At 36.0% G+C, this 27,261-nt stretch overlaps 1 protein-coding gene across 4 annotated transcripts in view; it reads left to right on the forward strand.

Annotated features, from left to right (window-relative positions):
• ATP6V1H (ATPase H+ transporting V1 subunit H) overlaps nucleotides 1-27,261 on the forward strand; it is a 127,134-nt gene that overhangs the window by 26,463 nt on the left and 73,410 nt on the right. For all 4 annotated transcript variants that reach the window (XM_072734735.1, XM_026011408.2, XM_072734736.1 and 1 more), the window contains 2 exons: nucleotides 12,278-12,375; nucleotides 16,950-17,142. In XM_072734735.1, the coding sequence (XP_072590836.1) occupies nucleotides 12,278-12,375; nucleotides 16,950-17,142 (291 nt within the window). The remainder of the gene's footprint in view (nucleotides 1-12,277; nucleotides 12,376-16,949; nucleotides 17,143-27,261) is intronic.

The following is a 27,261-nucleotide window of genomic DNA, read 5'->3' on the forward strand; positions in this document are numbered from 1 at the left end:
CCTTACGCACTTGCCTTAAACTCTTCAGTTCTATACTGGCTCTTGAACGTGAGTACTCTCGATCTTCTATTCCGAGGAAGCTACACAGCTGTGGATGTTGATTAGTGCTGATGTCCTGATAAAAAGATGAATATTGCGATCTCTTACAAGCTTTGCAGGATTTAGAAAGAATCTGGGGATTTGTTTTGTTTGTTTTCTTTTTCTTTTTCTTCTGTCCAGCTTCACTTATACTAGTGTGAGAGGGAGCAAGGTGACCACCCATTGGATTGGGTCCTATTCTCTGGCTATTTTGTTGCAGATCCAGTTTAGCATTTGTTACTGCTAGATAAACATTGTCTATTGATAGTAAATAACTTGATTAAGTTGCCAGCCTCTCCTTATTACTTACTTCATCTTGCCTTTTAATGTTCTGGAATAGTTCTGTCCACCAGAACTTTCCATGATGTTGGACAGTTCCAACATTATGGAAATACCATTATGGTAGCCACTGTGTGGCTGTGAAGGACTCGGAAAGGTAGCAAGTGCAAGTGAGGAAGTAAATTTTCAGTTTTATTTAGTTTCTAACATTTGAAAGTTTTTTTTTTTTTTTTTTTTTTTAAGGTTTTATTTATTCATGAGAGACAGAGAGAGAGGCAGAGACACAGGCAGAGGGAGAAGCAGGCTCCATGCAGGGAGCCTGATGTGGGACTTGATCCTAGGTCTCCAGGATTACGCCCTGGGCCGAAGGCAGGCGCAAAACTGATGAGCCACCCAGGGATCCCACATTTTAAAGTTTTTAATCAAAATATATATCACATGCCATAAAATCCATCCATTTGCAATTCAGTAGGTTTTAGTATCTTTAGGGTTGTGCAGCCATTACCACAATCTAATTTATATATATATATAAATAAAAATATAAATATAAATAAATAAATAAATAAATAAATATATGAGTTCGATTTGCCAACATATAGTATAACACTCAATGCTCATTCCATCAAGTCCCCCCCGCAAGTGCCTATCACCCAATCCCCTTGCCCACCTCCCCTTCCACTACCCCTTGTTCATTTACCAGATTTAGGAGTCTCTCATGTTTTTTCACCCTCTCAAATTTTTCCCACTCATTTTCTCTCCTTTCCCCTATAATCCCTTTCACTATTTTTTATATTCCCCGTATAAGTGAAAACCATATAATGATAGTTCATAGAAAACCCAAAAGACTCCACCCCAAGATTGCTAGAACTCAGACAGCAATTTGGCAATGTAGCAGGATACGAAATCAATGCCCAGAAATCAGTGGCATTTCTATACACGAACAATAAGACTGAAAAGAGAGAAATTAAGGAATCAATCCCATTTACAATTGTACCCAAATGCATAAGATACCTAGGAATAAACCTCACCAAAGAGCTAAAGGATGTATACCCTAAAAACTACAGAACACTTCTGAAAGAAAGTGAGGAAGACACAAAGAGATGGAAAAATATTCCATGCTCATGAATTGGAAGAATTAATATTGTGAATATGTCTATGCTTACCCAGGGGATTTACACGTTCAATGCAATCCCTGTCAAAATACCATGGACTTTCTTCAGAGAGCTGGAACAAATCATCTTAAGATTTGTGTGGAATCAGAAAAGACCCTGAATAGCCAGGGGAATAACGAAAAAGAAAACCATGTATACAATGGAATATTACTCAGCCATTAGAAATGACAAATAGCCACCTTTTGCCTCGACATGGATGGACCTGGAGGGTATTATGCTGAGTGAAATAAGTCAATCCAAAAAGGACAAACATTATATGGTGTCATTCATTTGGGGAATTTAAAAATTAATGAAAGGGAATAAAGGGAAAGGAGAGAAAATGAGTGAAAATATCAGTGAGGGTGACAAAACATGAGGGACACCTAACTCCAGGAAATGAACAAGGAAGGGGTAGTGGTAGGGGAAGTGGGCAGGGGTTGGGGTGACTGGGTGATGGGCACTGAGGGGGGCACTTGCTGGGATGAGCACTGGGTGTTATGCTATATGTTGGCAAATTGAACTCCAATAAAAAAAAGTAAAAAGAAAACCAGATCTGGGGGCATCACAATGCCAGATTTCAAGTTGTACAAAGCTGTGATCATCAAGACAGTGTGGTACTGGCACAAAAACAGACACATAGATCAATGGAACAGAATAGAGAACCCAGAAATGGGCCCTCAACTCTATGGTCAACTAATATTCGACAAAAGAGGAAAGACTATCCACTGGAAAAAGGACTGTCTCTTCAATAAATGGTGCTGGGAAAATTGGACATCCACATGCAGGAGAATGAAACTGGACCACTCTCTTACACCATACACAAAAATACACTCAAAATGGATGAAAGTTCTAAATGTGATACAGGACTCCATAAAAATCCTAGAGAACACAAGCAACACCCTTTTTGAACTTGGCCACAGCAACTTCTTGCTAGATATATCTATGAAGGCAAGGGAAACAAAAGCAAAATTGAACTATTGGGACTTAAGATAAAAAGCTTCTGCACAGCAAAAGAAACAGTCAACAAAACTAAAAGACAACCTACAGAATGGAAGAAGATATTTGCAAATATCAGATAAAGGGCTAGTTTCCAAGATCTATAAAGAACTTATTACTAAACTCAACACCCAAGAAACAAAGAATCCAAACGTGAAATGGGCAGCAGACATGAACAGAAATTTTATGGCATTCTTAACACCTCAGAAAGAAACCTGTAGTGAAAGGGAGTATAAGGGAAGGGAGAAGAAATGTGTGGGAAATATCAGGAAGGGAGACAGAACATAAAGACTCCTAACTCTGGGAAACGAACTAGGGGTGGTGGAAGGGGAGGAGGGCGGGGGGTGGGGGGGAATGGGTGACGGGCACTGAGGGGGACACTTGACGGGATGAGCACTGGGTGTTTTTCTGTATGTTGGTAAATTGAACACCGATAAAAATTAATTTATTAAAAAAAAAAAAGAAAGAAACCTGTAACACAGTAACAGTCATTCCTCATTCCTACTCCCCACTCCCAACCTCTGGCAAGCACTAATATACTGTCTTTCTGTTTCCTCTGGCCATTTCATAAAAATAGAGGACATACATGTGGTTGGTCTGCGACCAGCTTCTTTCACTTAGCATCATGTTTTTAAGATTCATGCGTGTTTCAGCATGTAATAACAGTATTTTTGAATTAGAGAAATGAAACTTAGTTTTTTTGGTTTTGGCCAAATTTCTTAAATTGTTTTCCGTGGCAGTTATAATATCCTTTTTATATGAAGTTATTTTTACTGTTTTGGCTTTGTTTATAATGTAATGCTGTGCCTATGTGGCTTTTCAATGTTCTAGAAGAGGTAGGATACTTTAATGATTTAGTTCTTTACTACTTTGTTGTTAAGTACATCAAAAGTGCTGCCCAAGTAGCAGCGCTGTGTCAGGAATTTATACAGTTCATGGTTGTTATTTAACTGTAGTCTGCTCTGGCTGGTGAAGTCTGTGAGGACTCAGAGTAATTTATAATCAGTTATGTGGCTAAGTTTCAAGAGCATTATTATTTAAAGCAATTCTTGGAGGATTTTCATTATCTAATTGCCTTTTATCTTCTTGCCACAAAATTAATACATCTTAAACATTGGGGATCATTAAAATATATGTGCAGAATGAACACTAAGGAGGGAAGATAATCTGAGTTTTGTTTTTCTGATCAGATTTTTAGAATAATTGTCTGGATGTATATTCTGGCAATACAAAAGAAAATTAAGTGGTAAGGTATTTCAGTACAAGATTTTCTTTTACAAATCATTGTCAAAGCATAGCACTTATAACTATAATAAATAACCTAATATTGTGCATTAGATGTGCTCTTGAAAGTTGTATACAAAGCACTAATTTATAAAGGAAATAATATTTTCTCAAGTTCACAATTTTTCTGTAAAGAATCTCATTACATGGCTGAGCCAATTAGGTTGAAAGCAATGCTTGAAGGACATTTAGAAATTTGCAAATTAAAAATGAAATTAATTTTTTGGGGGTAAAACTTAAGTCTAAGGCTAAATTATCTTAATCTAAGCATTAATTTATTCTTGGTATTTTCTGAGTTTTGACCAGAAGATCTCTTGAGTAAGCCAACTTGAAGAGAATCCTTGAGCTAATTTTAGTTCCTGCATATGAGATAGTAATAATATATCTTATGGTTGTTCTGTGCTTGTTGAACTGATTTGAGTTCAGATTTGAGTAGATTTTTTCCCTATAATTTGTTAGGGCTGATATTTCCCTTTATTGATGATAAAACAGTTTTGAAGAGTTTAAGTGATTTGCCAGAGATAATTTGACAAAACTGGTAGTCAAAGCCTCTCCTCTTCTCCCTTCCTTTCCTTGTCTTTCTTTCTTTGTCTCTTTCTTCCTTTGTCTGTCTTTCTTTCTTTTTCTTTTATTATGTCTTAACTCACACAAAGTAAAATGCACAGATTTTAAACGTTCAGCTGAATGAATTTATATGTCCTATGTTCTCCTCAATATATTCCTTTGGCTGAACTCTCACCAAGGTTATTGTTATCATGGTATCTATTATAAGATAGATATATCTTTTGCCTATAAAGCAAAGCATCTATAAGATAGATGACTTTTGCCTAATCTTGAACTCTATTGTAGTATAATCAAATACAGTATGAAATCTTATGTATCTGAATTCTCTTGCCAGTATTGTGCCAATGAGTTTCATTCATGTTGCATTTAACAGAAATTCATTCTTTTTATTGCTATGTAGTAATCCATTAAATTATTATTTTTTATTCTCTTGTTAATGGATATTTTGGGTTGCTTCTAGTTTTTGGCTATTGTGAATAATCTTGCTATGAACGTTCTTGTACCTGTCTTTTGGTAGATGTAATCACTGTAATCACTATGTCTGGAGCACTTAATTCTAGGATAGAATTGCTGGGTTGTAAGGTATATGTAAACTTAGTAGATATCACAAATCAATGTTCTAAATTGATTTACGTGTCCATCAACAAAGTATGAGAATTTCAGTTCTAGTCCTTACTGACATTTCACATTGTCTTATGTTATTTTTTAAAGTGAATGTCTGTGATAGAATTAAAAACCACACACATATATATATGCACACTCACTTTTTAGTTCTACAAGAAAAGATTTGTGTAATTGTCATGAAACATCAAATACTTTGATACCGTACAAATCAGGAGTCTTCATGTAAAACTGGCTTCTGGAATCTATTTTAGTCAATTATATGTTTGAAAAGTTTAACTTGGTGCTTCACTAATTCCACTGTAGTGTGTATTTTTACTATCTGTGGGACAGGTGCTTTTTACTGCACTTATTTTAAGTGCCCACGATTCCAAAATTTAAGTGAATATTATCTTTGTTCTTTCTTATTTAGTTTGTACTTAAATCCCAGAATTATGAAGATGAATATTGAGAATTTGTCTATAAACATTTTTGTAACATTAGTTTTACTTTGGTACAATATCATTGTAGTTTTTATGTTTATCTTTGGTTGCCTGCTTGCTTTGTAATTCCTCAGTTCTTGAATTACTTTGTAATTCTGCAGAATATGGATCTCTGAGATCATATTTGCCATGAAGGTGAATTTTACCAGTTGCTCTTTTCCCTACAGTGTGATTATTCCACCATAATACAGGAGAGTTTGCATTTCAGCAATGCTGGAAAGTTTCTCTTAAAAGTGTTGAGAAGTAAAAATAGCTTTTCTCTACCAGTGAGGTTTGCTGCAGTGAAAGAGCGTATTGTGGCCAATTCTCAGCCCAGCATGTCTGATGCAGCACAGAGAACTCTAGCTCAAGTGTGAAGAGAGTGGATTCCTAGGGCCAATCCAAGATTAACACACTATTTTAATTCCAACAGATTATATCTCCTTTTAAAGGCTCATCTGAAAAATTGGGTATCATAAGATTTCCCTTTATTTTTAATTTTAATTTTGTGTTTAAAAATGCTTTGAAAAATGTGTTAATAAATTGTTTTTATTAAAAAATTTTTTCTTTTTTGACAGTGTTTTGATTAGTTGTGAAGGTTAGAAGATATATTTTGATTCTGGAAAAAACAAAACCTTTACCTTAAAGAAAAATGCTGGTTGGATGACATTTAAATAAATAGTATTCAGGAAACAATGCAATGAGTATCTAAAAATATTTTTTTTGAGTGTATGTATTTAGTTATTAAGTCATTACAAATACTGGTAGTTTTTGTTTTGTTTTTTAATGGAGAAGTGAGTTTATTTATTTATTTATTTATTTATTTAAAAATGAGAGTGTGAACATAAGGGGTTGTGGGAAGGAGAAGCAGAGGGAGAGGGAGAAGCAGACTCCCTGCTGAGCAGAGAGCCTGACTGAGGGCTTGACCCCAAGATTCCAAGATCATGACCTGAGCTCTGACTGAGGGCTTGACCCCAAGATTCTAAGATCATGACCTGAGCTGAAGGTAGCTGCTTAACCCACTGAGCCACCCAGGCGCCCCTACTATAGCAATATATATATTCTATATTTATGTATATATACACTATATTATATATTTATATATATACTATATATTATATATTTATATATAATATATAGTATATATAGCAATATATATTTATTTAACTATAGCCATTTCAATGAAAATTATCATCTAGCTAAATGAGCTCTTTTACCATAAATATTTTCTAGTAAATAGGATGACACAAAGTACAGCCAGAATTGACTAACTATATTAGTTTTCAAATGAGATAACTTAAAAGAAAATACTAGACAATTATATAAGATCCATACTATCAAACAGATGTAGTTTTGGCTCCAAAAAGAGGTAGAATAATGATGCTATGTTATATATATTTCTGCAGTATTGGTTGTTATTAGGATAAAAATTTTGGCCAAACTTAATCAAACCATATCTTTTAGAGTCCCATTCATTTGGAATTTGTGTAAGATAGGAAGTTTGTTTGTATTTCTCTTGTTTGTTCATTTAATCAAGAAATATGTATTGAGTACTTACCAGATACAGTGCATGGTGCTGAAAGTGTAGCACTGAACAGGATGGGCAGGACTCCTGCCTTCATAGGGCTTCATTTTAGGGAGGACAGCATTAAACAAGTATATGGTTATTTTAGTATCCTTCTGGCAATGCATGTAAGAAAGAGGCACAGGTCCTTTTAGTGTGTACTGAGGGGCCTCATCTGGGGCCAGTTTGCTCAGGCTTCCTGAGGAAGTGGAGAGATGAGACCTGCGCCACCAGTGGAGGGAAGTGTGTGGAGAACATGGACAGAGAAGGGAGAGTTGGTGGTGCTGTAGGAGTGCAGGTGTAGGGAGAGCGGGGAGATAGAAGGCAGGCAGGCCAGGGCATTCAGGGGCTTCGAGACCACATAGGGTTTTAGAACTTTTACTCGGCAGAGGGAACCCATGGAAGAATAGTAAGAGGGGGAGTCATATGTCATAGAGCAGCCATGAGAAGTGCTTGTAAGTATGTGGCCCTGGGTCTGCCATACTGCAGCATAAGCACCGTTTTCCTCGATTGCTGTGTGACTTGATTGTTACTTTCTTGGATTCTGTCGCTTGTCTGCTCAGCAGTGAGTCCCCTCCAAGGATCCTACTTAAAAGAGCACCCATGTCTCCCTCTCTGCATTGCTGGTCCCCCCCCCCCTTTTTTTAAATCCTATTTCCCTTTCTTAATGGTATTTTTGTTATATTGAACTTGTCAGACTCTAGAACGCTCTGTAATTTACTTGTTTTTGTGTGCTTTTCCTCTTTCTCCATTGGACTGTAAGCTCCCTCAGGGAAGGCAGTGAGGCCTGTTTGTTCACAGCTATGTGTCCAGTGCAAGAACAGTGTCTTGCACATAGTAGGCACTTTGTAAATATTTGTTGAACAGATTTTGAATACAGACTTGTAAAACATTTCTGGGGAATAGTTGATGACTTAGAATGAAGGAGGCCTTATGTCCCTCCTTCTGGGAGGGACCCCTGAGCCACCCAGGCTGCCCTACACAGAAATCTACTAATTGTGACTGCATCTTAGCAGTGGTAGTGAGGGATGATAAGAGGGAGGTTTTTATTTTATGTTCTATGTTGATTGGATATTTTATCATAAATATGTACAAAGAATTTCATGTAAAACTCAGGTCAATTAAAACAATGTACACAAATTTTTTAAAAAAGATTTTATTTATTTATCTGAGAGAGAGAGAGAGAGCGGGATAGTGAGAGAGAGAGAGCATGAACAGAGGGAGAGGAAAAAGCAAACTCCCAGTTGAACTGGGAGCCTGACACAGGGCTCAATCTCAGGACCCTGGGATCATGACCTGAGCTGAAGGCAGATGCCTAACTGACTGAGCCCCTATATACTCGTTAATATTTGCACACAAATATTAATGAGTTTCCATACTACTTGTCAAGTCATACTTCTAGTTCATAACTATACTTAATACCCAGAAGCTGATCATATAGGCAAATGTCCTTCGGAGTTCTGGGGATCCCTGGGTGGCGCTGCGGTTTGGCGCCTGCCTTTGGCCCGGGGCGCGATCCTGGAGACCCGGGATCGAATCCCACGTCGGGCTCCCGGTGCATGGAGCCTGCTTCTCCCTCTGCCTGTGTTTCTGCCTCTCTCTCTCTCTCTCTGTGTGACTATCATGAATAAATAAATAAAATCTTAAAAAAAAAAAAAAAGGCGGAGTTCTGAGTGTAGGAGTCAGGGAGACTCAGGAGACTTATAAGTCAGGGAGAGGTCAGCTGGAAAAGATAACACTCTGGTACAGCTCAAAGGGAAGGCACAGAGATGCTCTTCCTTATTTGATTCTTTCTTGTGACATTTCTGTTTGGAAGGAGCACTATTTGATTATCTCAAATACTGCTTCATCAGCTTGGTGGTTTTTGATATTGTCCTGTAAGATAGATTATTTCTCTGCCTTTCACTTCTTGTTAAGTTTGTCTTTGAAATCTTGTGAGATTTCAGGATTTTCTATTAGCAATTACAGCTATTTCAGGAATACTTTAAAAAATCTTAATAGAATAGGAAATTCAAGCAAAAAGAAAAATATATCCAGGAGGAAAAGATCAAGATTGTGTACATTGAACAGTATGGAGGATAGTAGTACATTTTTATATTATTATCATGGAAATCAGCTTAAGGGAAATGATAAAATGCAATTTGGGGCCTTCTACATTTTGTCCTTTTTTAAAAAAAAACTAGGCAGAAAACAAAAAAATACTTCTCTTGGACAAGGTATATCTTAAAACTTTAGGTTCTCTATTTCTCCTCCTAAAACCAAATAACACAATAAAAAAAGATCAAGTGGAATGAATAGTTAATTCATTTAGTGAACAAACATTTTTAAAGTGCTGGGGTTTTTGGTTTGTTTTTTCTTTTCGGTTTTTCTTTCTTCTTTTGCCAGGGATTATGCTTAAATGTTGAGATTAAGAAAGACTCCTCTTTTGCTTTCTGGTCAAATGGGGATGACTGATACACACACGCACATATTCATACACACTCGCACCAAAGGATTTACAATAGAGATTTATATGTGGCACATGAAAATGATTAATTCCACCTGGAGAAATGATCAGCAAACATTTGTTGATTATTATATGACAGATACCATTGAAAACTCTTTTATATACAAACTAATGAAATTATACTGACATTCCATGGGGTTTGTTGTATTATCCCTATTTTATAGGTAGAAAGCTCTTTCAAGTTACGTAGTTTATAGGTGGCTGAGTGTGGCAGGCTGGTTCCAGAGCCTTTGTTCCTAACGATTGTATACTACTATATACTATTACTGTACTATATGCTACTGCTTTTCTTTCATGATGGAGGAGTTAACTGTTGATCTAAGACTTGCAGTAGATGAGTCAATTTGGATGGTGACAAGAATGGGGGAGAGCTCTTCAGTTAGTTGGAGATAGAGATCTGGTTCTCAGGTGAAAGTAACTGTTGGAACTGGCATTTTAAGATCACTTGTTATCCTAGAATTTGACATATTAATGAGGTGGTAAGATCCAAAAGAGATAACAATTTGGTGATAATTTTTTCAAGAAACCTTCATGTATTAGGAGGAAGAAAGATGGAGAGATTGGTAGAAGCGTTAGGGACAACGCTAAGATGGGAAAGGATTGAGTATATTTAGAAGCTGAGGAGAGGAAGCCTATCAGAGACTGAAGATGTAGAGAGGGGTCTAATGGATGGAGCATCATTTGGGAGGAATGAGATATAGACTTTGCTGGGGCTGAGGGTTGTGGACAGGAATAAGTCTGCTGGTCTCCTAGGTGAGAGAGTGGCAAGAATGGCTGTAGGCATCATTCAGTTTGAGGGTGAGATGTTGGCAGCTGGTGAATCTAACCAGTGGTATGTATATTTTCTCATACTGCTGAGAGTAAGGGAAGAGAGTAGGACACTGGGATAGTGGTGAGTTGTGGCTAACTGGGGAATGGCAGAAAAAACAAATCCATAATTGCTTGTTTGGCTTTGCAGGATTATATGATTTTCTCCAGCAGTATTGAATTACCTTTGGGAGTAGAGTTGGTGACTTGTTGGCTTGATGGAAGGCTGATTATTTAGAAAGAAATTTGTTGAGTAATTTTATACATGAGAGTAATAGGGCACATGTGAGTGAAAGATAAGGAAGTGATATAATAATTCAGTCATTTGCCAGTGTTGCCTTCATTATATACTTTGAAAGTGATTTTGGGAATAGTATTTGGACTGCTTCATTATGTATAATAGATGCGAGTACAGTTTTAGAAGCAGGATCTTTAATATGCACATTTATAATGTGAGTCTGGAAGCTCTATGACAATGAAGAATCCATATTTGAAATGTATCATGTATTTCAACATAGTATAGTAAAATGGACACAGAAAAGAAAGGCTTAGTGAAACAAGACATTTTTGTGTCAAGAGGAAATAGATGAAAAATGGAAGAGAAGAGAGTGTCCTAGTTGCATTTTTATTCATTATATGTAGAAACCTTGCTTAGGCTATCTCTACACAAGAAAAATGGAATTCCTCTTTCATAAAGGAATACTACCTGCTGACTTAATTGGAAAAATAACATATATTTTTTCCATTATGGAAGATTGTTTTAGAGCTGAAAATTCCCTCTTTTTTTTTGGGTCATTTCTGCTAATGTTTTGAGTTTTCAGGCAAATTATATTACTGGATGCATAGTGCTTTTGGGAAGCTATATTCACTACTTTCTAGGTAAAATCTAAGATAACCTTTTCCTGATACTTTTGACAATTTCACCAAATGTACTTATATTGTAATTGAATGCTTGGAATTTCCTTGAAATTTTAGGTTTTATGAACTTTGAATTAAAACACAGAGCATAGTAGCATCATGTATATTAGGTTTTGTGAATTTCTATAACATTCTTGATTCTCTCCTTTTCTTCCTTCCTTTTTATTTTATTAGCATATTCGTTAAAGCTAGAGTCTGAAAATTCTTCTTGTCTCTCTGTTCTTACAGATGTTAGGCTCATGGTAAATACTTAGAGAAGAGCCCAGGCCAGGTGTTGCTATTAGTTTTGCTAAAATGTAGGTGCCTGCATTATTCCTGGGGATATTATTCTTGTTTATTTCAAGTTCCAGATTTTACTGCAGTTTCTCTAGAACTGTGCTATTGAGCTGATAGTTATTAAAAATTATAGAGCAAAGGTCATTTTCAAATGTTTAGACTTCTTCTATGCTCTGTATATATGTATTTTTAAGTTCCTATTTATTGAATTTCTACAAAATATCTAGCTGTATGCTGAATGAATAACAGTACTCCTTCAGTACTCCTTGAGGGTATCATCCTCATTAAGGACAGAGAAATTGAGTATTGGAAAAGTTCAGTGACTAACCTCAGACCATTTAAATATAGGCCCATCTCAAAGCATACAGTTTTATCTTTTTAATTTTATTGTCATTGTTTGATATTTCTAGGATTATGAAGAGTAGTGTTATCTCTATAATGCCTCTCTCCAGGACTAAGTGAAACATTGCAAGATAACATTTATCAAGCCATCTCAAGGATATAGTTACTTTGTTCCTTGATTTCCCTGACTGTGTGTTAAGTAGTCTTGAACCATGTAGGTTTAATTTGGCAGAGAAAACCAACTGTATTTCTAAGAGGTAGAGAGGAAAACAAAAATGGAGATTGACTTTTGAAAAAATATTAGGGACTTTTGGATGTTCTGATGATAAGAAACTCAATAAAAAAAAGTCCAGACTTTCTGTATGTGCATGATCTCATCATGTCTTTAAATACTTTTCAATTTTAAAACCTTGTACTTGTTCTTGCATAGAGTTCTCAGTATGTGCAGTGTGTTGCTGGGTGCCTGCAGCTGATGCTTCGGGTCAATGAGTATCGCTTTGCCTGGGTAGAAGCAGATGGGGTAAACTGGTGAGTAGCCTTTTACTTTGAATGTAGAATGACATTTGAAAGCATCTCTCCTTGACATTTTCAAAGAAATTAAAACAGTTAATCATCTAAAAGAAATACATTTTTTCCATGTCTGTTTAATAATAGATTATGCTAACCTTCATGGAAGTCAGTAACTACTCAATGGAATATCTCCCCTTTCCCTCACTTGACCTGTGCTATTTAAGAGGTTAAGAACTCTGAAAAGCCTAGTGCTTGATAGAACAAATTATAGGTATTCAGAATAGAAGAACAAGTATGAAAGTATTTTGTGGTGAATGTAGGTAAAAATCAACAAGAAAAGGTCTTACCCAGAAGAGTTAATATAACCCATTTTTTGTAATGCTGTGTAATTAGTCTCTGTGGGGTCTTAATTTGCAGGTCCAGAAGCCCTGAAAAGCTGTCCTCTCAGGTTAGCAAAGATGCTTATATAACAAATTATGCACTCCCATCTCCAAACAAACAAAATTCTTTTTTACTACCAAAAAGCCAATTTATTTCTTAATAATGAGAGATCTCACTGCTCTTACTCTTTGGTTAGTGAAGACCTTGTTTATGTACTGAAAAACCTATACAGGAAACTAAAGCAAACTTTGTCAACAGAAGTTTGCTTGATGAGCAAGAAGAGTTGATTAAAGACTTCTGATGCTGTGTCATCAGACATTAGACTCTACTAGGCTGATGCCTCCATCTCCAGTGTAGGGATACACCTGCTAGAGGAATCTCAACTAGTATTTCCATTGCAACTTCCTCAACTAGGTTACTTCCACAAATGGCTTTTCTTATGACTTGCATAGAATTGTCATGAAATGCCCATTTACCATTGATTCAGTAAATTAGTAATCTTTTCTTTCTTTTTTTTTTTTTTTTTTAAGATTTATTTATTCATGAGAGACAGAGAGAGGCAGAGACACAGGCAGAGGGAGAAGCAAGCTCCCTGCAGGGAGTCTGATGTGGGACTCCATCCTGGATCCCAGGATCACGCCCTGAGCCCAAGGCAGATGCTTAACCGCTGAGCCACCCAGGGTCCCAATAAATTAGTAATCTTGTATTAATATGCAAAATTTCAATCTTTTTATACTTACTTAACCTTCAGTATGTTAGGAAAAATAGTCATGACAATTTGCCACATGGACCTTTTAGAAAACATATGTTTGGTCATTTTATGTATAATTAATAGAATAATAAAGAAATAGTGAAAAACAACAATTAGAAATTCTTTTTTTTTTTTTTAAAGATTTTATTTATTTATTCAAGAGAGACACACAGAGAGAGGCAGAGACATAGACAGACGGAGAAGCAGGCTCACTGTGGGGAGCCGATGAGGGACTTGATCCCAGGACCCTGGGTTAAGCATCTGACTCTTGATTCCAGCTCAGGTCATGATCTCATGGTTGTGAGACTGGGTCCCATGTCAGGCTTTCTGTTTAGAAGGGATTCTGCTTGAGATTCTCTCTCTCTCCCTCCCCCACCCTCATATGCACTATTTCTCTTTCTCCAAAAACTAAAAAAAAAAAGATTTTTTTCCATGGTAAATCTTTTTGTGGTAAGTGAATTTTAGTGCACAAATGCCATACAATATGAAAGATAACCATCACATACCCTTTTAGCAAAATGGAATGGTCCAGGTTCTGGTTGCAGAATATTGTGTTGAAGGCTTTCATGATGAACCACTAAATAAGTGAAAATACCGTATTTCCTTTTTTTTGTCCTTATATATTTTCACTTTTTGATTATTGAGTTTGAGAAAATGCATTTATGATACAGTCATCTGAAGACAGAGTTTGAGATTTCACTTATATGATCAATTGCTTCATCATTGTTAGAGAACAGAATGCTCTTTGCTTTCAACTTCTGGTTCATCTAATAATGACTTTTGAATAGACTTTTGAGTTGAGGGCAGGCATAAATAAAGATATAGTATGTTAACTTGTTGATAATATTGCAATAAAAAAACTCACTTAATCTTTTCATTTTTAAAGAAACAAAACCTGTACTTTCTACATGTCCATTTCTTTTGTTTAGGATTGAAAGTTTTTCTTGTTTCTTTCTTTTTGGTATTCCTCAAATCACAAGCAAGAATCATGTAGAGGAGGAAAAAACTCAAGGGTAGCCTTTTTGAAGAGAATAGAACTGATATTTTAAAAAGTCCAGTACATTTCTATCTATAATTTTTGTTGTTGTTGTTGTTGCTGTTGAGAAGCCTATTATGTGGGAGCACCTGGGAGACTCAGCCTGATTTCAGGCTCAGGTCTTTGTCTCAGGGCCCTAGGATTGGGCTGTCTGCCAGGCTCTGTGCTCAGTGGGGAGTCAGCTTGAGATCCTCTTTCTCCCTCTGTTCCTCCCCTGCTTGTGCTTTCCCTCTCTGTAAATAAATAGATAAAATCTTTAAAAAAGCCTATTATGTGGATGATACAATACTATTTCTAGATGTTTATATACTTATGTGAGATCAAAAATGTACTTTGCATTGTCTTGCATATTGACTTCACTAGAAAGTCTGCTGGTTAGCATTGATTTATTAAATACTGGAGCAAAAGGGGGCTTTTCTGGGATAATTGCCTCCATAGATTCAATTGGTGTTGAAGTATTTTGAAAGTGTAAAGTAGTAGATAATGAAAATAGTATATAAATGAGAGGTAAGATTTATTCTGAATGTCAAAACATGACATTATTGGGTGATATTGTGTAATGAGGTGCAAGGTGCTCATGGTTGTGAAGAGCAGCACCTAGCTAAAGGTGTACAATTCAGCTAGGAAATCAGCTGTTTGTCTCCCTATGCCCTGTATTGCCTTGATTTCTTTTAAGACCTTAATTAAAAACAAAACGGAACACTAAATAATTATTTTGGCTCATGGACCTTAGCCTTCTAATTTTGGATTTGGTAATTTATTTTTTGAACTCTCTGCATAATGTTATACTATATAGTACAAGGAATACAAAGAAACCTATGGTTCCTTTTCTTTTAAAAAATTGTAATCTAGTTGGAAAGTATTACATAGCTAACAAATGTAGCATTCAAATTCTAGAAGTTTTTCAATGACTAAAAATAAAACTAAACTCATCAGTTTGAGAGGGACAGCAGAGACCTAAATGGGCTGGATACTGACTCATCCTTCATTCCCCAGGGTCACTTCCTTTGAGAATCCTTCCCTCCCACTGCTCTAGACTCTGAGTTCCTTGAGAGCATGGGCAGTGTCTGTCTTTGCCACCATTATGTCTTTGTGCCTTGCACTGTACCTGCCATAAAGCTCTTCAACAAATGTTAAATTACTGTATTTAGGTTTATCTTGGGCCATTGTGTCCTTTGTATCCCCTTAGCACATTTTCATGCTCCACTGTCCTCAAGAGTTAGGATTCCTGCCCCCATGGGAAACTCTTCTGTATTCTGGCGAATAGGAACTTTCTTTTGCTTCATTGGAGTTTTTCTTATGGTTAATATTTGTATGTAGAAGACTTCCTTATTTTTTCAATAGAATCATATATATTGTAGACAGATTTTGAACTCTGAAATTTCTCTGCCGTGTTCATCATTGTTGACTGCTGCTTCCTTTGAAACCTTTCTGTCTTGGTTTCAGCAATAGTGTATTGGTCCAGAGCTCTGTATAACCCCTCTGGTCATCTACAGATTTTTTAAACAGAGATAATATAATATAAAGAACTGTTAACTAGGTATACATGTTTATTAGGTTTCTGAAAACAAAAGAACTCTCAAGTGTCAGAGAGGTAGCAAATAGATGCTTCCCCTAAAGCTAGGGAACAAAGGTAAGAGATTGGAATTACTAAAATTTACGTGCTTGTGTTCCTGAACTCAGAGGAAGTGCCTCATAGGTCAGGGACCCAGATGGCTGGTGCTGTTATTTTTGAGGGTATGCAGAGAGGCTATTTGGCTGACACTGTTGCAGACTGAATTCAGCTGCTTTCCACGAGAAAGCACCATCTCTGCTGCTGAGGTGAGGAACTCTTGCTGGAGTGATACCTATAGGAGAAGGAAGCTGACAGGACAAAGCCTTTTTTACCTCTATCTTGGCAGTCAGTCTCTAGCAGCTCCTGTCGGCAGATCCAGCTGGAAGAGCAGAATGAACTGTGGCTCCGAGTCCCAGCCGCAGTATCACAAAGAGTGGGATGCTTACTTTATTTAATAAGTGGAGCAATCAGACAGCAAAAGGAAATTAGTATTAGGGTATTAATAGAATAGAATGACTTGATTTTGCAGTTTTTGAAACACTGACACCAGTATTAAAAACAAGTCTTAAATAACAACCCCAAATAGAAAAAGTGTTATGGGAGAAATCAAGCATGAGAAAATTAAGGGCAATTCAACAAATTTATGACTGTATATAAATCACAAAAAATGGAGAAATGGCACAAGTATAAGCCTTCCACTAAGTTGTTAGTTGTAGATTGTAAAATTACATTTAAAAATTTATTAGACTTTTTAAAGAGCAATTTTATGTTAACAGAAAAATCAGAAGTCAGAATTCCTATGTATACTTGCCTTTCCACAAGCTTGCACTGTTATAATAAATGTTTTGTTAATGTGTGTTCCTTTTCAGCATAATGGGAGTTTTGAGTAACAAGTGTGGCTTTCAACTCCAATATCAAATGATTTTTTCAATATGGCTCCTGGCATTCAGTCCTCAAATGTGTGAACATCTGCGGCGTTATAATATCATTCCTGTCCTGTCCGATATCCTTCAAGAATCGGTCAAAGAGAAAGTGACAAGGATCATTCTTGCAGCATTCCGTGTAAGTGTTTTGTAGTATTTTTTTAATGGTGTGTGTGTGTCTGTGTATGTGTGTATGTGAGGCATTTTCCCTGTGGAGTATATTTGAGGGCTTTTAGCAGGTGGGAAAAAATTGCTTGTTTTCCATGTAGTTATGAAACCATTGGTGAACATAGAGTGAAATCTCACTAATTTGTATTGTGGCATGGGGGAGTGGGATTAGGGAAAAACCACTTGAGTGCATAAAATATATGAGTTATAGAAAACTTATAGGAGATGTAATTGTATGATGTTCATGTAGAGGAAATCTCTTTCTGTTGCAGTGCGTTCCAAGACACTGTTATGGAAGTTTTTCTCTTAAGGGGCCCTTATTTTAGTATAGAGTTGTATTTCAGGTTCTGGATCTGCTGATGAGCAGTGTATTTCCAAGGCAACACTAAAGATACAGAATCATTTTGTATAGTAAAGTTGTCCTATTAGGATATTAGAATTTGGGTGATTATTTAAGTCAGCTCTCTCCCTTGAACAGATGAGGGAGTTGAGGACAAGAGGGGGAGCAGAGTTAGAATCTTAATCCTAGGTCTTATGGCTGCCAGGCAGCTGTAACACAGAAATAAAGTATGTTAATTGGTTGCCCAGACCCAGTATATTTATTGTAGTAATTCTGTGTTGATTACATTGTTGGTCACCTTGGGATTTAATCTGGCTTCTGAGGGATGACTTGGCCAACCTAGTGTCTTTTAAGAATGTTACCCAAGAGTAATAATAGTGAGCAGTTCAGAGAGTGCTTACCCTGTGTCATGCATCGTTCTAAGGCTTTCCATTTGTTAACTCATTTAATGCTTACCACTGCCCTATAACATGGTGATTATTATTATTTTTAGTATCATTAATGTTAGTATTGGTCTTCTCATTTTACAAATGGGGATATTGAGACGGAAGGCATGTTGCTGGTAGACATGCATATCCAAGCTATTGCCTTCACAGTCTTTAACTATTATTTACTCTTAATGCTTTCTTCAAATAACAGCAAATCAAAAGTAAAGAGTAGTACAAATGTATTGCAAAAATTTAAATAGCGTAGACCTCATATCGGCCAGTCACTAACATCTTTCAGATTTTTCTAAGCACATAGAGATAAATATATAAATAGGTGTGTTATTTTATTCTGTATTTAAAAATAAAATGACATATTAGATATACTGTTCCATAACTTTATTCCTAGCAATACATAATGAGTACGTGTTCATTTTCGTATATGTGGATCTTCACTAATTTTTTAAATGTCCGCATTCTACTGTGTTGATGTAAAGTGGTTTCTTTAGGCAATGTCCTTTTGTTGGCATGTGGGGTGTTTTCCCGTTTCTTCTACATGTCTGCCCACCTGATGAATATTTCTGTTGGATATAGTTCTATGGAATTGTTGAACCAAATAATAAACTTTTACAGTTTTGATAGGGAACATCAAATCACCTTTCATAAATGTGCAAATTTACATTTCCATCAACTATGTATTGAGAGTGAATGCTTTTCCATTCTTCCTCTTGTGTTTCTTTTAATTATTACAGAAGATGAGGTGAAATGTGAAATCAGGGACACCTGGGTGGCTCAACGGTTAAGTGCCTGCCTTTGGCTTAGGGTGTGATCCTGGAGTCCCGGGATCGAGTCCCAATCGGGCTCCCTGTGTGGAGCCTGCGTCTCCCTCTGCCTGTGTCTCTGCCTCTCTCTCTCTTTCTCTGTGTCTCTTGTGAATAAATAAATAAAATCTTTAAAAAAAAAAAGGAAAAGTGAAATCATTATTTTAAATTTGTATTCTGTTAATAATAAATGAAGCTGAGCATTGTTTAATATTTTTATCAGCTATTTATATTCCTCCTATAAATTGCTTATTCATAACATTTGTCACTTTTAAATTTTTACGTGTAGGAACTCTTATAGATGTTTGTAGTTAATAATAATAACTAATGTTTATTGAGAGCTTATTCAGGGTAAGGCACTATTCTGATTGCTTTAAATGTGTTACTCATTTAATCCCCCAAGAACTCTGTGCCATAGGCATTAGGCTGCACGAGATTAAGTAATTTGCCACAATAGCTAGGAAGCGGCAGAGCAGGAATTTAGTCATGCTCCTAACCATCATGCTTAACCTGCCTTTGAAACTGAGAATAATAAATGTTATAATTTTTATTGAGTGATTTTCATACATTGTCTTATTTAATCTTCATGATTATCCACTAGGCTCTATGATTACTTTTATTTTATAGATGGGGAATCCAAGATTTGGAGATTGATTCCTTAGTAAGCAATAGGATTGGAGTTTCAGTGAGCACTGTCTGGCTCCGAAGCCACCATCTTAACAGCTGTCATCTCCTTTGTTTCTTTTCTCGGTGCATTTTCTCAGGAACCATAAGAGTGACATTAAAAGGTCCTATGAAATAGGAATTCAGATTCCTTACTTGAAAATACATTATTTTTCATGTAGAAATTGTTCTATGGCCCTTGAGAAGTTTATTCTTGAGAAATAGGTAAATGTGATACCTTCTATGCCTCACCATACTGGTTCTGCCATTAGGTTTTCTAAGTGAATTGTGTCTACGTGAGTTGTCAAGGTAAATTTCAGTCTAGTCCAGGTAAGGTAATAATTAGTTCCTAAATCAGAGCAGTTTGTATTAATGAGTATTTTAGTAGCTAAATTGAATGTACTTTTTCTTCTATTTGAGTGTTTCATTATCCATATTTTTTTTCAGTAAAGATGAACAATTCTTTGCTGAAGAATTCCAGTGGTCTCCTTTCATTGCTACAGCTGAGTTTAATTCACAACCAAGTTTTGAGTCCCTTTTATATTCCACACATTATGCTAATCAATAGGGAACACAAATGCCTGCAATATATCTTGACATTGAAAGTCTTATAGTTCAGTAAAGACAGAATATGTAAATAGATAATATCAGTTCAGTGGAACATTAAGTAATGTACAAGAGGAAAAATAGTATAAAAGAGGTAGAGGGTAAGATAGGGGGTTTAAGGAGAAGTTTTAAAGAGGAGAAAGCTCCAAGAGATTTTGGAAAGATACCTAGGAGTGTTTTAGTACTAAGGTGGAGAGAGGTTGATAAATGTTAACAAATAAAGAAGCTGACTTCTAGAATTCTCAGTAATTTGTTCTTGTAGATTGATTATAGCCCCCTGCCCCCACCCTGGCAGGTGAAGTGAATATTAAGGGAATAAATAGAGCACCTAAGTCTGGCTCTTGAAGATACAGTCCTGACTTGTGGCCATTTGCTTTCTGAAGGAACAGACCTACTCTGTAAAATGGAGCACTTGCTTTGCTGATCTGTGTTATCCTTCCAGGCACAAATCCTTCAGCCATCCTGTCACTGAGTCACCCCAATGTGTATTCATACTCTGGGCATCACCCACCAAAGCCCAGTGTCTTTGAACAGGATTGCTCAGCTCTGCCTGTGCATTTTGAAATTCTACTCATTTTGGTTGAATAGGGATTATATCTTCTCTACTTAGTATATTTATTTTCTGAAAGCTTAAACCTCTTCCTATTTGTCTTTGTTTTGAGTTTCTCCCTTGTTTCTTCTTTCTGTCCTGTGGTAGTTATAGGAGCCTTTATTTTACTACAACTTCCTATCCCGAATTAAGCACTTGTCATTAAGAAAATGGAAAAAAAATTGATCTTTTTCCTGTTTATAAAAACAATATGACCGGGATGCCTGCGTGGATCAGCGGTTTAGCGCCTCCCTTCAGCCCAGGGCATGATCCTGGAGACCCAGGATCGAGTCCCACATTGGGCTCCCTGCATGGAGCCTGCTTCTCCCTCTGCCTATGTCTCTGCCTATCTTTCTCTGTCTCTCATGAATAAATAAATCTTAAAAAAAAAACAAAACACAATATGACCTTATGGTTAAATAAAGATACTCTGGTGGGGTTCTTGGCTGGCTCAGTAATTGAGCATCTGCCTTCGGCTCAGGTCATGATCCTAGGGTACTGGGATCAAGTCCTACCTCTGTCGGGCTCCCTGCGGGGAGCCTGCTACTCCCACTGCCTATGTCTCTGCCTCTCCCTCTGTGTCTGTCATGAATAAATAAAATCTTAAAAACAAAAAAGATACTATGGAAAAATATTAAGAAAAAAGTTTAAAAATTAAGCATAGTCTCACTCTCAGATATGAAAGCCTGTTGATATTTTAATACCTGTAATTTATGATCTTCGTTCCCTTCCTACAAGGGGGATCAACTCTGGATGAATTGCAGTGGGCACCGAAAACCTGAATGGTTAAGAAGGAGTTTGAATTATCATCTCTTTATAGTTTGGGCAGATCATGCTTAGCATCAGTTTCTGCAGTGTGTGCACTCGGGTTGGAGGTAGTGTGTGTGCTCATCATGCACAGTGAAGGTCAGGTTCATTGGCTTTTCAGCTGGCTTCTGTACCTTTGGCAAGTTGGCTTAGCCTCTCCGTGCTTTGGTTTGTTCATGTGTCTGGTAAGAGTAATATCATCTGTCCTAAGGCTGTCATTGGGTTTTATGCTTCTATGATAATGCCCTCCTAAAAAATAAACGGGGGTTAAATGAATACTTGGCATATAGTAGGCACTCAATAACTATTTGTGACTGTATGAGGGACTGAATTCACAAAAACACTGAAGTAGAAGTATAAAGAGTAGGGCAGTGGTGTTGAATTTACTGATATTTTTGTTGGTTTCTTTCTTGCCTGAATTAAATTCCTTTTTACATTTTTGGCTGCTTTGCTTGGTTCTCATATTTAAAAGTGTGATAATAAAATTCTGTGACAGAATGTCTGCTTGCAGCTACTTCTGCATTGAGAATGAACTTGCCCGAGAGTCTCCTATGTCTAGTATTCATAAGTATGTAAAGGTTACTGATATATTAGAATTTTATTAAAATAATCCACTTAGCAAAACTTACTGTGGAAAGCAAGACTACAGGAAAGAGCCCCTATTTTCTGTTAATGCACGGACTTTTTTCTAACTTGGAAGAAGCTGTTCGTAAACTTGTCATGAAAACTCTTGAGAATATGAGATATATTTGGTAATTGCTAAATTGCTCCAAAAGTTAGTTACCCTCAGCTCACTGTTTTTGCAATTAGCAGATTATCCTAGAAAGATGACTTGGATTATTATTATTTTCTTTGTATGACTTTTCTGGGAAATAGATAAAAAAATTGTCTAAATAACATGCAAATGAAGTGGTTTTTGCTTTATACCTACCTATCCTGTTTTGTATGTTTAGTTATATTTTTAAATTAAAATATTTATTGCTTTAAATGTTGATGATTGTAAAAATGTATCATAAATTATTTCTTCTGATAATTTGATAATGTCACTTTTTTTAAGGTAAGATAATAGGTGTGAGAGAGAGCTACTATAGAAGTCAGGGTCTTATTTTCGTTCTCTTGTTTCAAAGAACTCTACACTTTTAACTTTGCCTTCAGTTTTTATAAACTTACTTTTTTTTAATAAGTATTATTTAGGTAATATAGTAAGTGGTTTGAGTTTCTAGTAAGAAATCAGATACTAATAATTTATAGTAATGGGTCGAGATTTAATCTAAAGCTCAGTAGAAGCTGCTTTAAATAAAATATATAAAGTCACTTTTCTATCTGAGCTTCCCTCCAACTTTGCTTAGTATGTTGTTTCTGTTCCTCTTCTCTTTCATTGATTTTCATTTTAGATCATTATTATGTAAAATAAAAGGGTCATTAGAAGCAGGTATCTCTAATATTGCTATATGATAGAAGAGAGGTTTGGTAGATATTACTTGAATCCTACCTTTGAGAGCCTCCCTCTCTCCTTTTCCCTTTCCCATCCACTCTCCCTGTCATTTTCATGGATTATCTGTTCACTTGTCAGATGTTTAACTAAAGACCAATTATGTAATATGCAATGTGTTAGTTACTGTGCAAATGGAAAAATGAATAAGATACTTTTTCTCAGGATTTTGTATTGTGTTTAAATGCTTGTCTTTATGGAGTGACTTCATGAAGTCACCATGATGGTTTACAATATAAAAAAGCTTGAAAAGTCCCAAAAAACTATGGAGCCAGACTGAGGTTCTTAGGTTTTTTTTCTTTTTTCTTTTGACCTGATTTGAGAGTTCTTTAGATTGATCATCTACTTGTTAGGGGAAATTTGAGGAGTACAGTAGTGTAACTCTTTTCTGATTTTCCTTTCAGTATGGCGTATTAGAAAGGGTATAGGCTCTGGAGTAGGTAGATGTAGGTGTGAATTTGGCACTAGATTGTTGGGAGAGTGGCCTGAATTCTTCAAGTGAATTTCTCTGTCTGTTGAAGGTGCTTAGTTAGTAATACTTAATTCACTTCAAGATTAGGTAAAGATTCAGTGAGCTAGCAAGAGCCTAGCAATAGTGAATATACAATTTGTGACTTTTCTCTCCAGAAAAGCAGAGAACGATAGCAGTTTGCCCCTTTAAATCCCTTACCTTTGTAAGTTGCATTCTTGCTTGGTGTTGAACATAGGCAAAGATCCAGAGATGATCTGTTTGATTTAGAAGAGGTGGCATGAATATTTTGCTAATATTTAACAAGATTTAAAAACCTTATTTAAGTTTTACTTACAGTTTCACTTTTGTGCCTACAGCACATGGAACTAGTGATTAGGCTAATTTCTAGGCTTCTGTTGTCTAATTTGGATTTCAGATTATATAAAATGGACCCAATCTGTTGGCAGGAATATTAGTTTTTTAGACCCTGCTGTGCTAAATTTGGGATAGTACAATCATTAGGGGAATATCCTAAGGTCTGAAAATCAGAAGAATGCCTTTAGACATCTACAACTTTAATGTACACAACTGAGTTAAAATTAAGTTATCAGTAACAATATAGTAAAACCATTTGACTTATACCATCAATAGGTGAAAAAATGATGAGTCCTTTTTTTCTTTATCATTCTCAAATTCCTATAACCGTTAAAGAAGATTCACTGAGGAGGTTGTTTAAGGATGGTCTAGTCATGTATTTTTCCCACATCTTGAAACTCAGGAAGGAAATTTTTGTGCTGAAGGCTTTAGGAAGCTTGCTGAACTGCTGTGAGCTGAAAAAATTGCTAATTATTTTTTTTCCATTTGGCTTGGTGAGTTTTATTTTTGAAAATGTTAATCTCACATATTCATATTAGGTGCTGGACTCCAGGTCTCTGGAAATGTTATTCTACTGGTTAAATTGATTTGTCAATCTTTAGTTCCTAAAATAAATAGTATGTTTTGAGCCTGTGACCAAGAAGGACATTGAAGGTCATATTTGTTGTCTAGAGTTTTACATTTGTTGTGAGTTTTATTTCTCTTTTTGGCTCTACTTAGTCAAGAGCCTACATAATATGTCAGATAATAAGAAAAATCATATTTTTACAACTCAATGGTTTTCAGCAGAAAGGCTTATTAGTTAGAAAGAAATACCACCAAATTGGATTGGAATTTGACTGGTTCTATTAGTTATGATGTTTGATTCACACCCACACACATGTACACATAGACACAGACCTGCACATACCCACATCTTCCTGTGCAGGTGGCCTATAGTCATAGCCCATTCCCGAGAGGTCCACCATTAGTTTGAGTGTGTGGGTGCTGTTTTGCCGATTGCTTTGGTATGGAAGTATTGCTGTCAAGAAATTTGATTCCCAAGTCTATACCTCATTCCTTGTCTCAGGGATTTATCTATTTTGCTCATTAGGTACTAGATTTGAGTGACATGTAGTAAGACTGAGACATTTTAAAATCTTGGGTGAGTGTTTATACAATGATCACAGGTCTCTTTACCCTTTTTTACTCTATAGCAGTCATGTAAATATACGAATATATGTAAAAAACTCTATGATACATTGGTTTATTTTTTCCTTTAAACAACCCTGTTTGTATTATGGAAGTGAAGAAGGAAAATAGTCTTTTATATTTATTCAACTATTTGCCATGTCTGCAGTTCTTCCTTTCCTGAAGATTCAGCTTTCCATTTGGCAGTGTCATTTTCTGCCGCCTGCAGAATTTCCTTTAGTTCAGGGCTCATCAGTCTGTAGTAGCTCATAGGCCAAATCTGACCCACCATTGGTTTTTATAAATATAACTTTGTTGGAACATTGCTGTGCTTATTTATTTTTTTTTTTTTGTATTTTGTATGTCTGCTTTTGTACTATAATGTCAGAATTGAATAGCTATGATACCTCAAAACCTAAAATGTTTACTATTTGGCCCTTCTTAGAAAGTTTGCCCACCCATGCTTTAGCCTGTCTTCTACCAGAGGTTTGCTGGTGACCAATGATTTTAATTTCAATGTCTAAATATTGTTTGTTTACCTTTATTTTTTAAAAATTGAGATATAATTGACATATAACATTTTATTACTTTCAGATGTACAACATAATGATTTGATATTTGTATGTATTGTGAAATGATCATCGTAAGTCTAATAATTAACATCCATCACCACACATAGTCACAAATTTTTTTTCTTGTGATGAAAACTTTCAAATTCTGCTTTCTTAGCACCTTTCAAATATACATACAGTATTATTAACTATAGTCATCATGCTGTTTGTTATATCCCCAGGACTTATTTTTTGTAAGATTTTATTTATTTATTTGACAGAGAGAGCACATGCAAATATGCGTATACATAAGCAGGGGGAGTGGCAGGCAGAGGGAGAGGGAGAGCAGGCTCTCTGCTCAGCGGAGAGCCTGATGTGGGGCTCAATCTCAGGACCGGATCACAACCGGAGCTGAAGGCAGACACTCAATTGACTGAGCCACCCAGGTGCCCCAGGACTGACTTATTTTATAACTGCCAATTTGTACCTTTTAATCCCTTTCACTTATTTTGTCTCCCCCTTCCCCCACCTCATTGCATCTGGCAACCACCAATCTGTTCTATATATCTATGAATTTTTTTTTAAATTTTAGTTTTTTTAAGGTTCCACATATAAGTGAGGTATGCACTATTTGTCTTCCTCTGACATTTCACTTAGCATAATGCTCTGAAAGTCTGTCCATATTGTCACAAATGGCAGTATTTCCTTTTTAATGGCCGTATAATATTCCATTGTGTATAAATACCCATTTACCCCATTTTCTTTATCCACTCATCCTGTGATGGATGATTTTCTTTTAGGGTTTTTTTTTTCTTTTGAAAAAAGATTATTATGTTATTCCTATACCTTGGCTATGGTAAATAATGTTGTAATAAATATGAGAATGCAGATAATCTTTCTATACTCTATTTTCATTTCCTTTGGGTAAATACCTAGAAGTGGAATGACTGGAGCATATGGTAGTTCTATTTTTGATTTTTTGAGGAACCTTCATAGTGTTTTCCACAGTGGCTGCACCAGTTTGCATTCTTATCAACAGTGCACAAGTGTGCGTTTATCTCCATAACCTAGACCATACCTGTTATCTTTTGTTTTTTGATAGTAGCCTCCCTAACATATGTGAGGTGATATTTCATTGTGGTTTTGATTTGTATTTCTCAGATGACTTAAAGATATTCTTATGTACCTGTTGGTCATTTGTATGTCTTTGAAAAATGTCTATTTAGAGACACTGCTCATTTTCAGATCCTTTTGTTGTTATTGACTTGTATGAGTTCTTCATATATTTTGGATATTAACTGCTTATCAGATACATACTTCACAAGTATTTTCTCCCATCCCATAGGATACCTTTTCATTTCATTTATTGTGGGTTTTCTTTTCTATGCTATAGAGAAACTTTTAAATGTAGTGGATCTAGGAGATTGTGCGGAAGCTTTTTAGTTTGATGTTGCCCCACTTGTTAATTTTTGCTATTGGTGCCTGTGCTTTGGTGTTATATATAAAAGATGGTTGCCAAGACTAAGGTCAGGGAGCTTTTCCTCTATATTTTTGTTTAGGAAATTGACAGCTTCAGGTCTTATAGTTAAGTCTTTGATCCATTTTGAGTTGATTTTTGTGAGTAGTGTACAGTAGGGCTTCAGTTTCATTTTTCTACATGTGGTTATGCAGTTTTCCTAATGCCATATATTGAAAAGACTATCCTTTCCAAGTTGAATATTCTTGGCTCCCTTGTCAAATATTGGTTGACTGTATATGTGAGGTTTTATATCTGGCCTCTCTATACTGTTCAGTTAGTCT

The sequence above is a fragment of the Vulpes vulpes genome, chromosome 13 (assembly GCF_048418805.1).
Source record: "Vulpes vulpes isolate BD-2025 chromosome 13, VulVul3, whole genome shotgun sequence".
NCBI lineage: Eukaryota > Metazoa > Chordata > Mammalia > Carnivora > Canidae > Vulpes > Vulpes vulpes.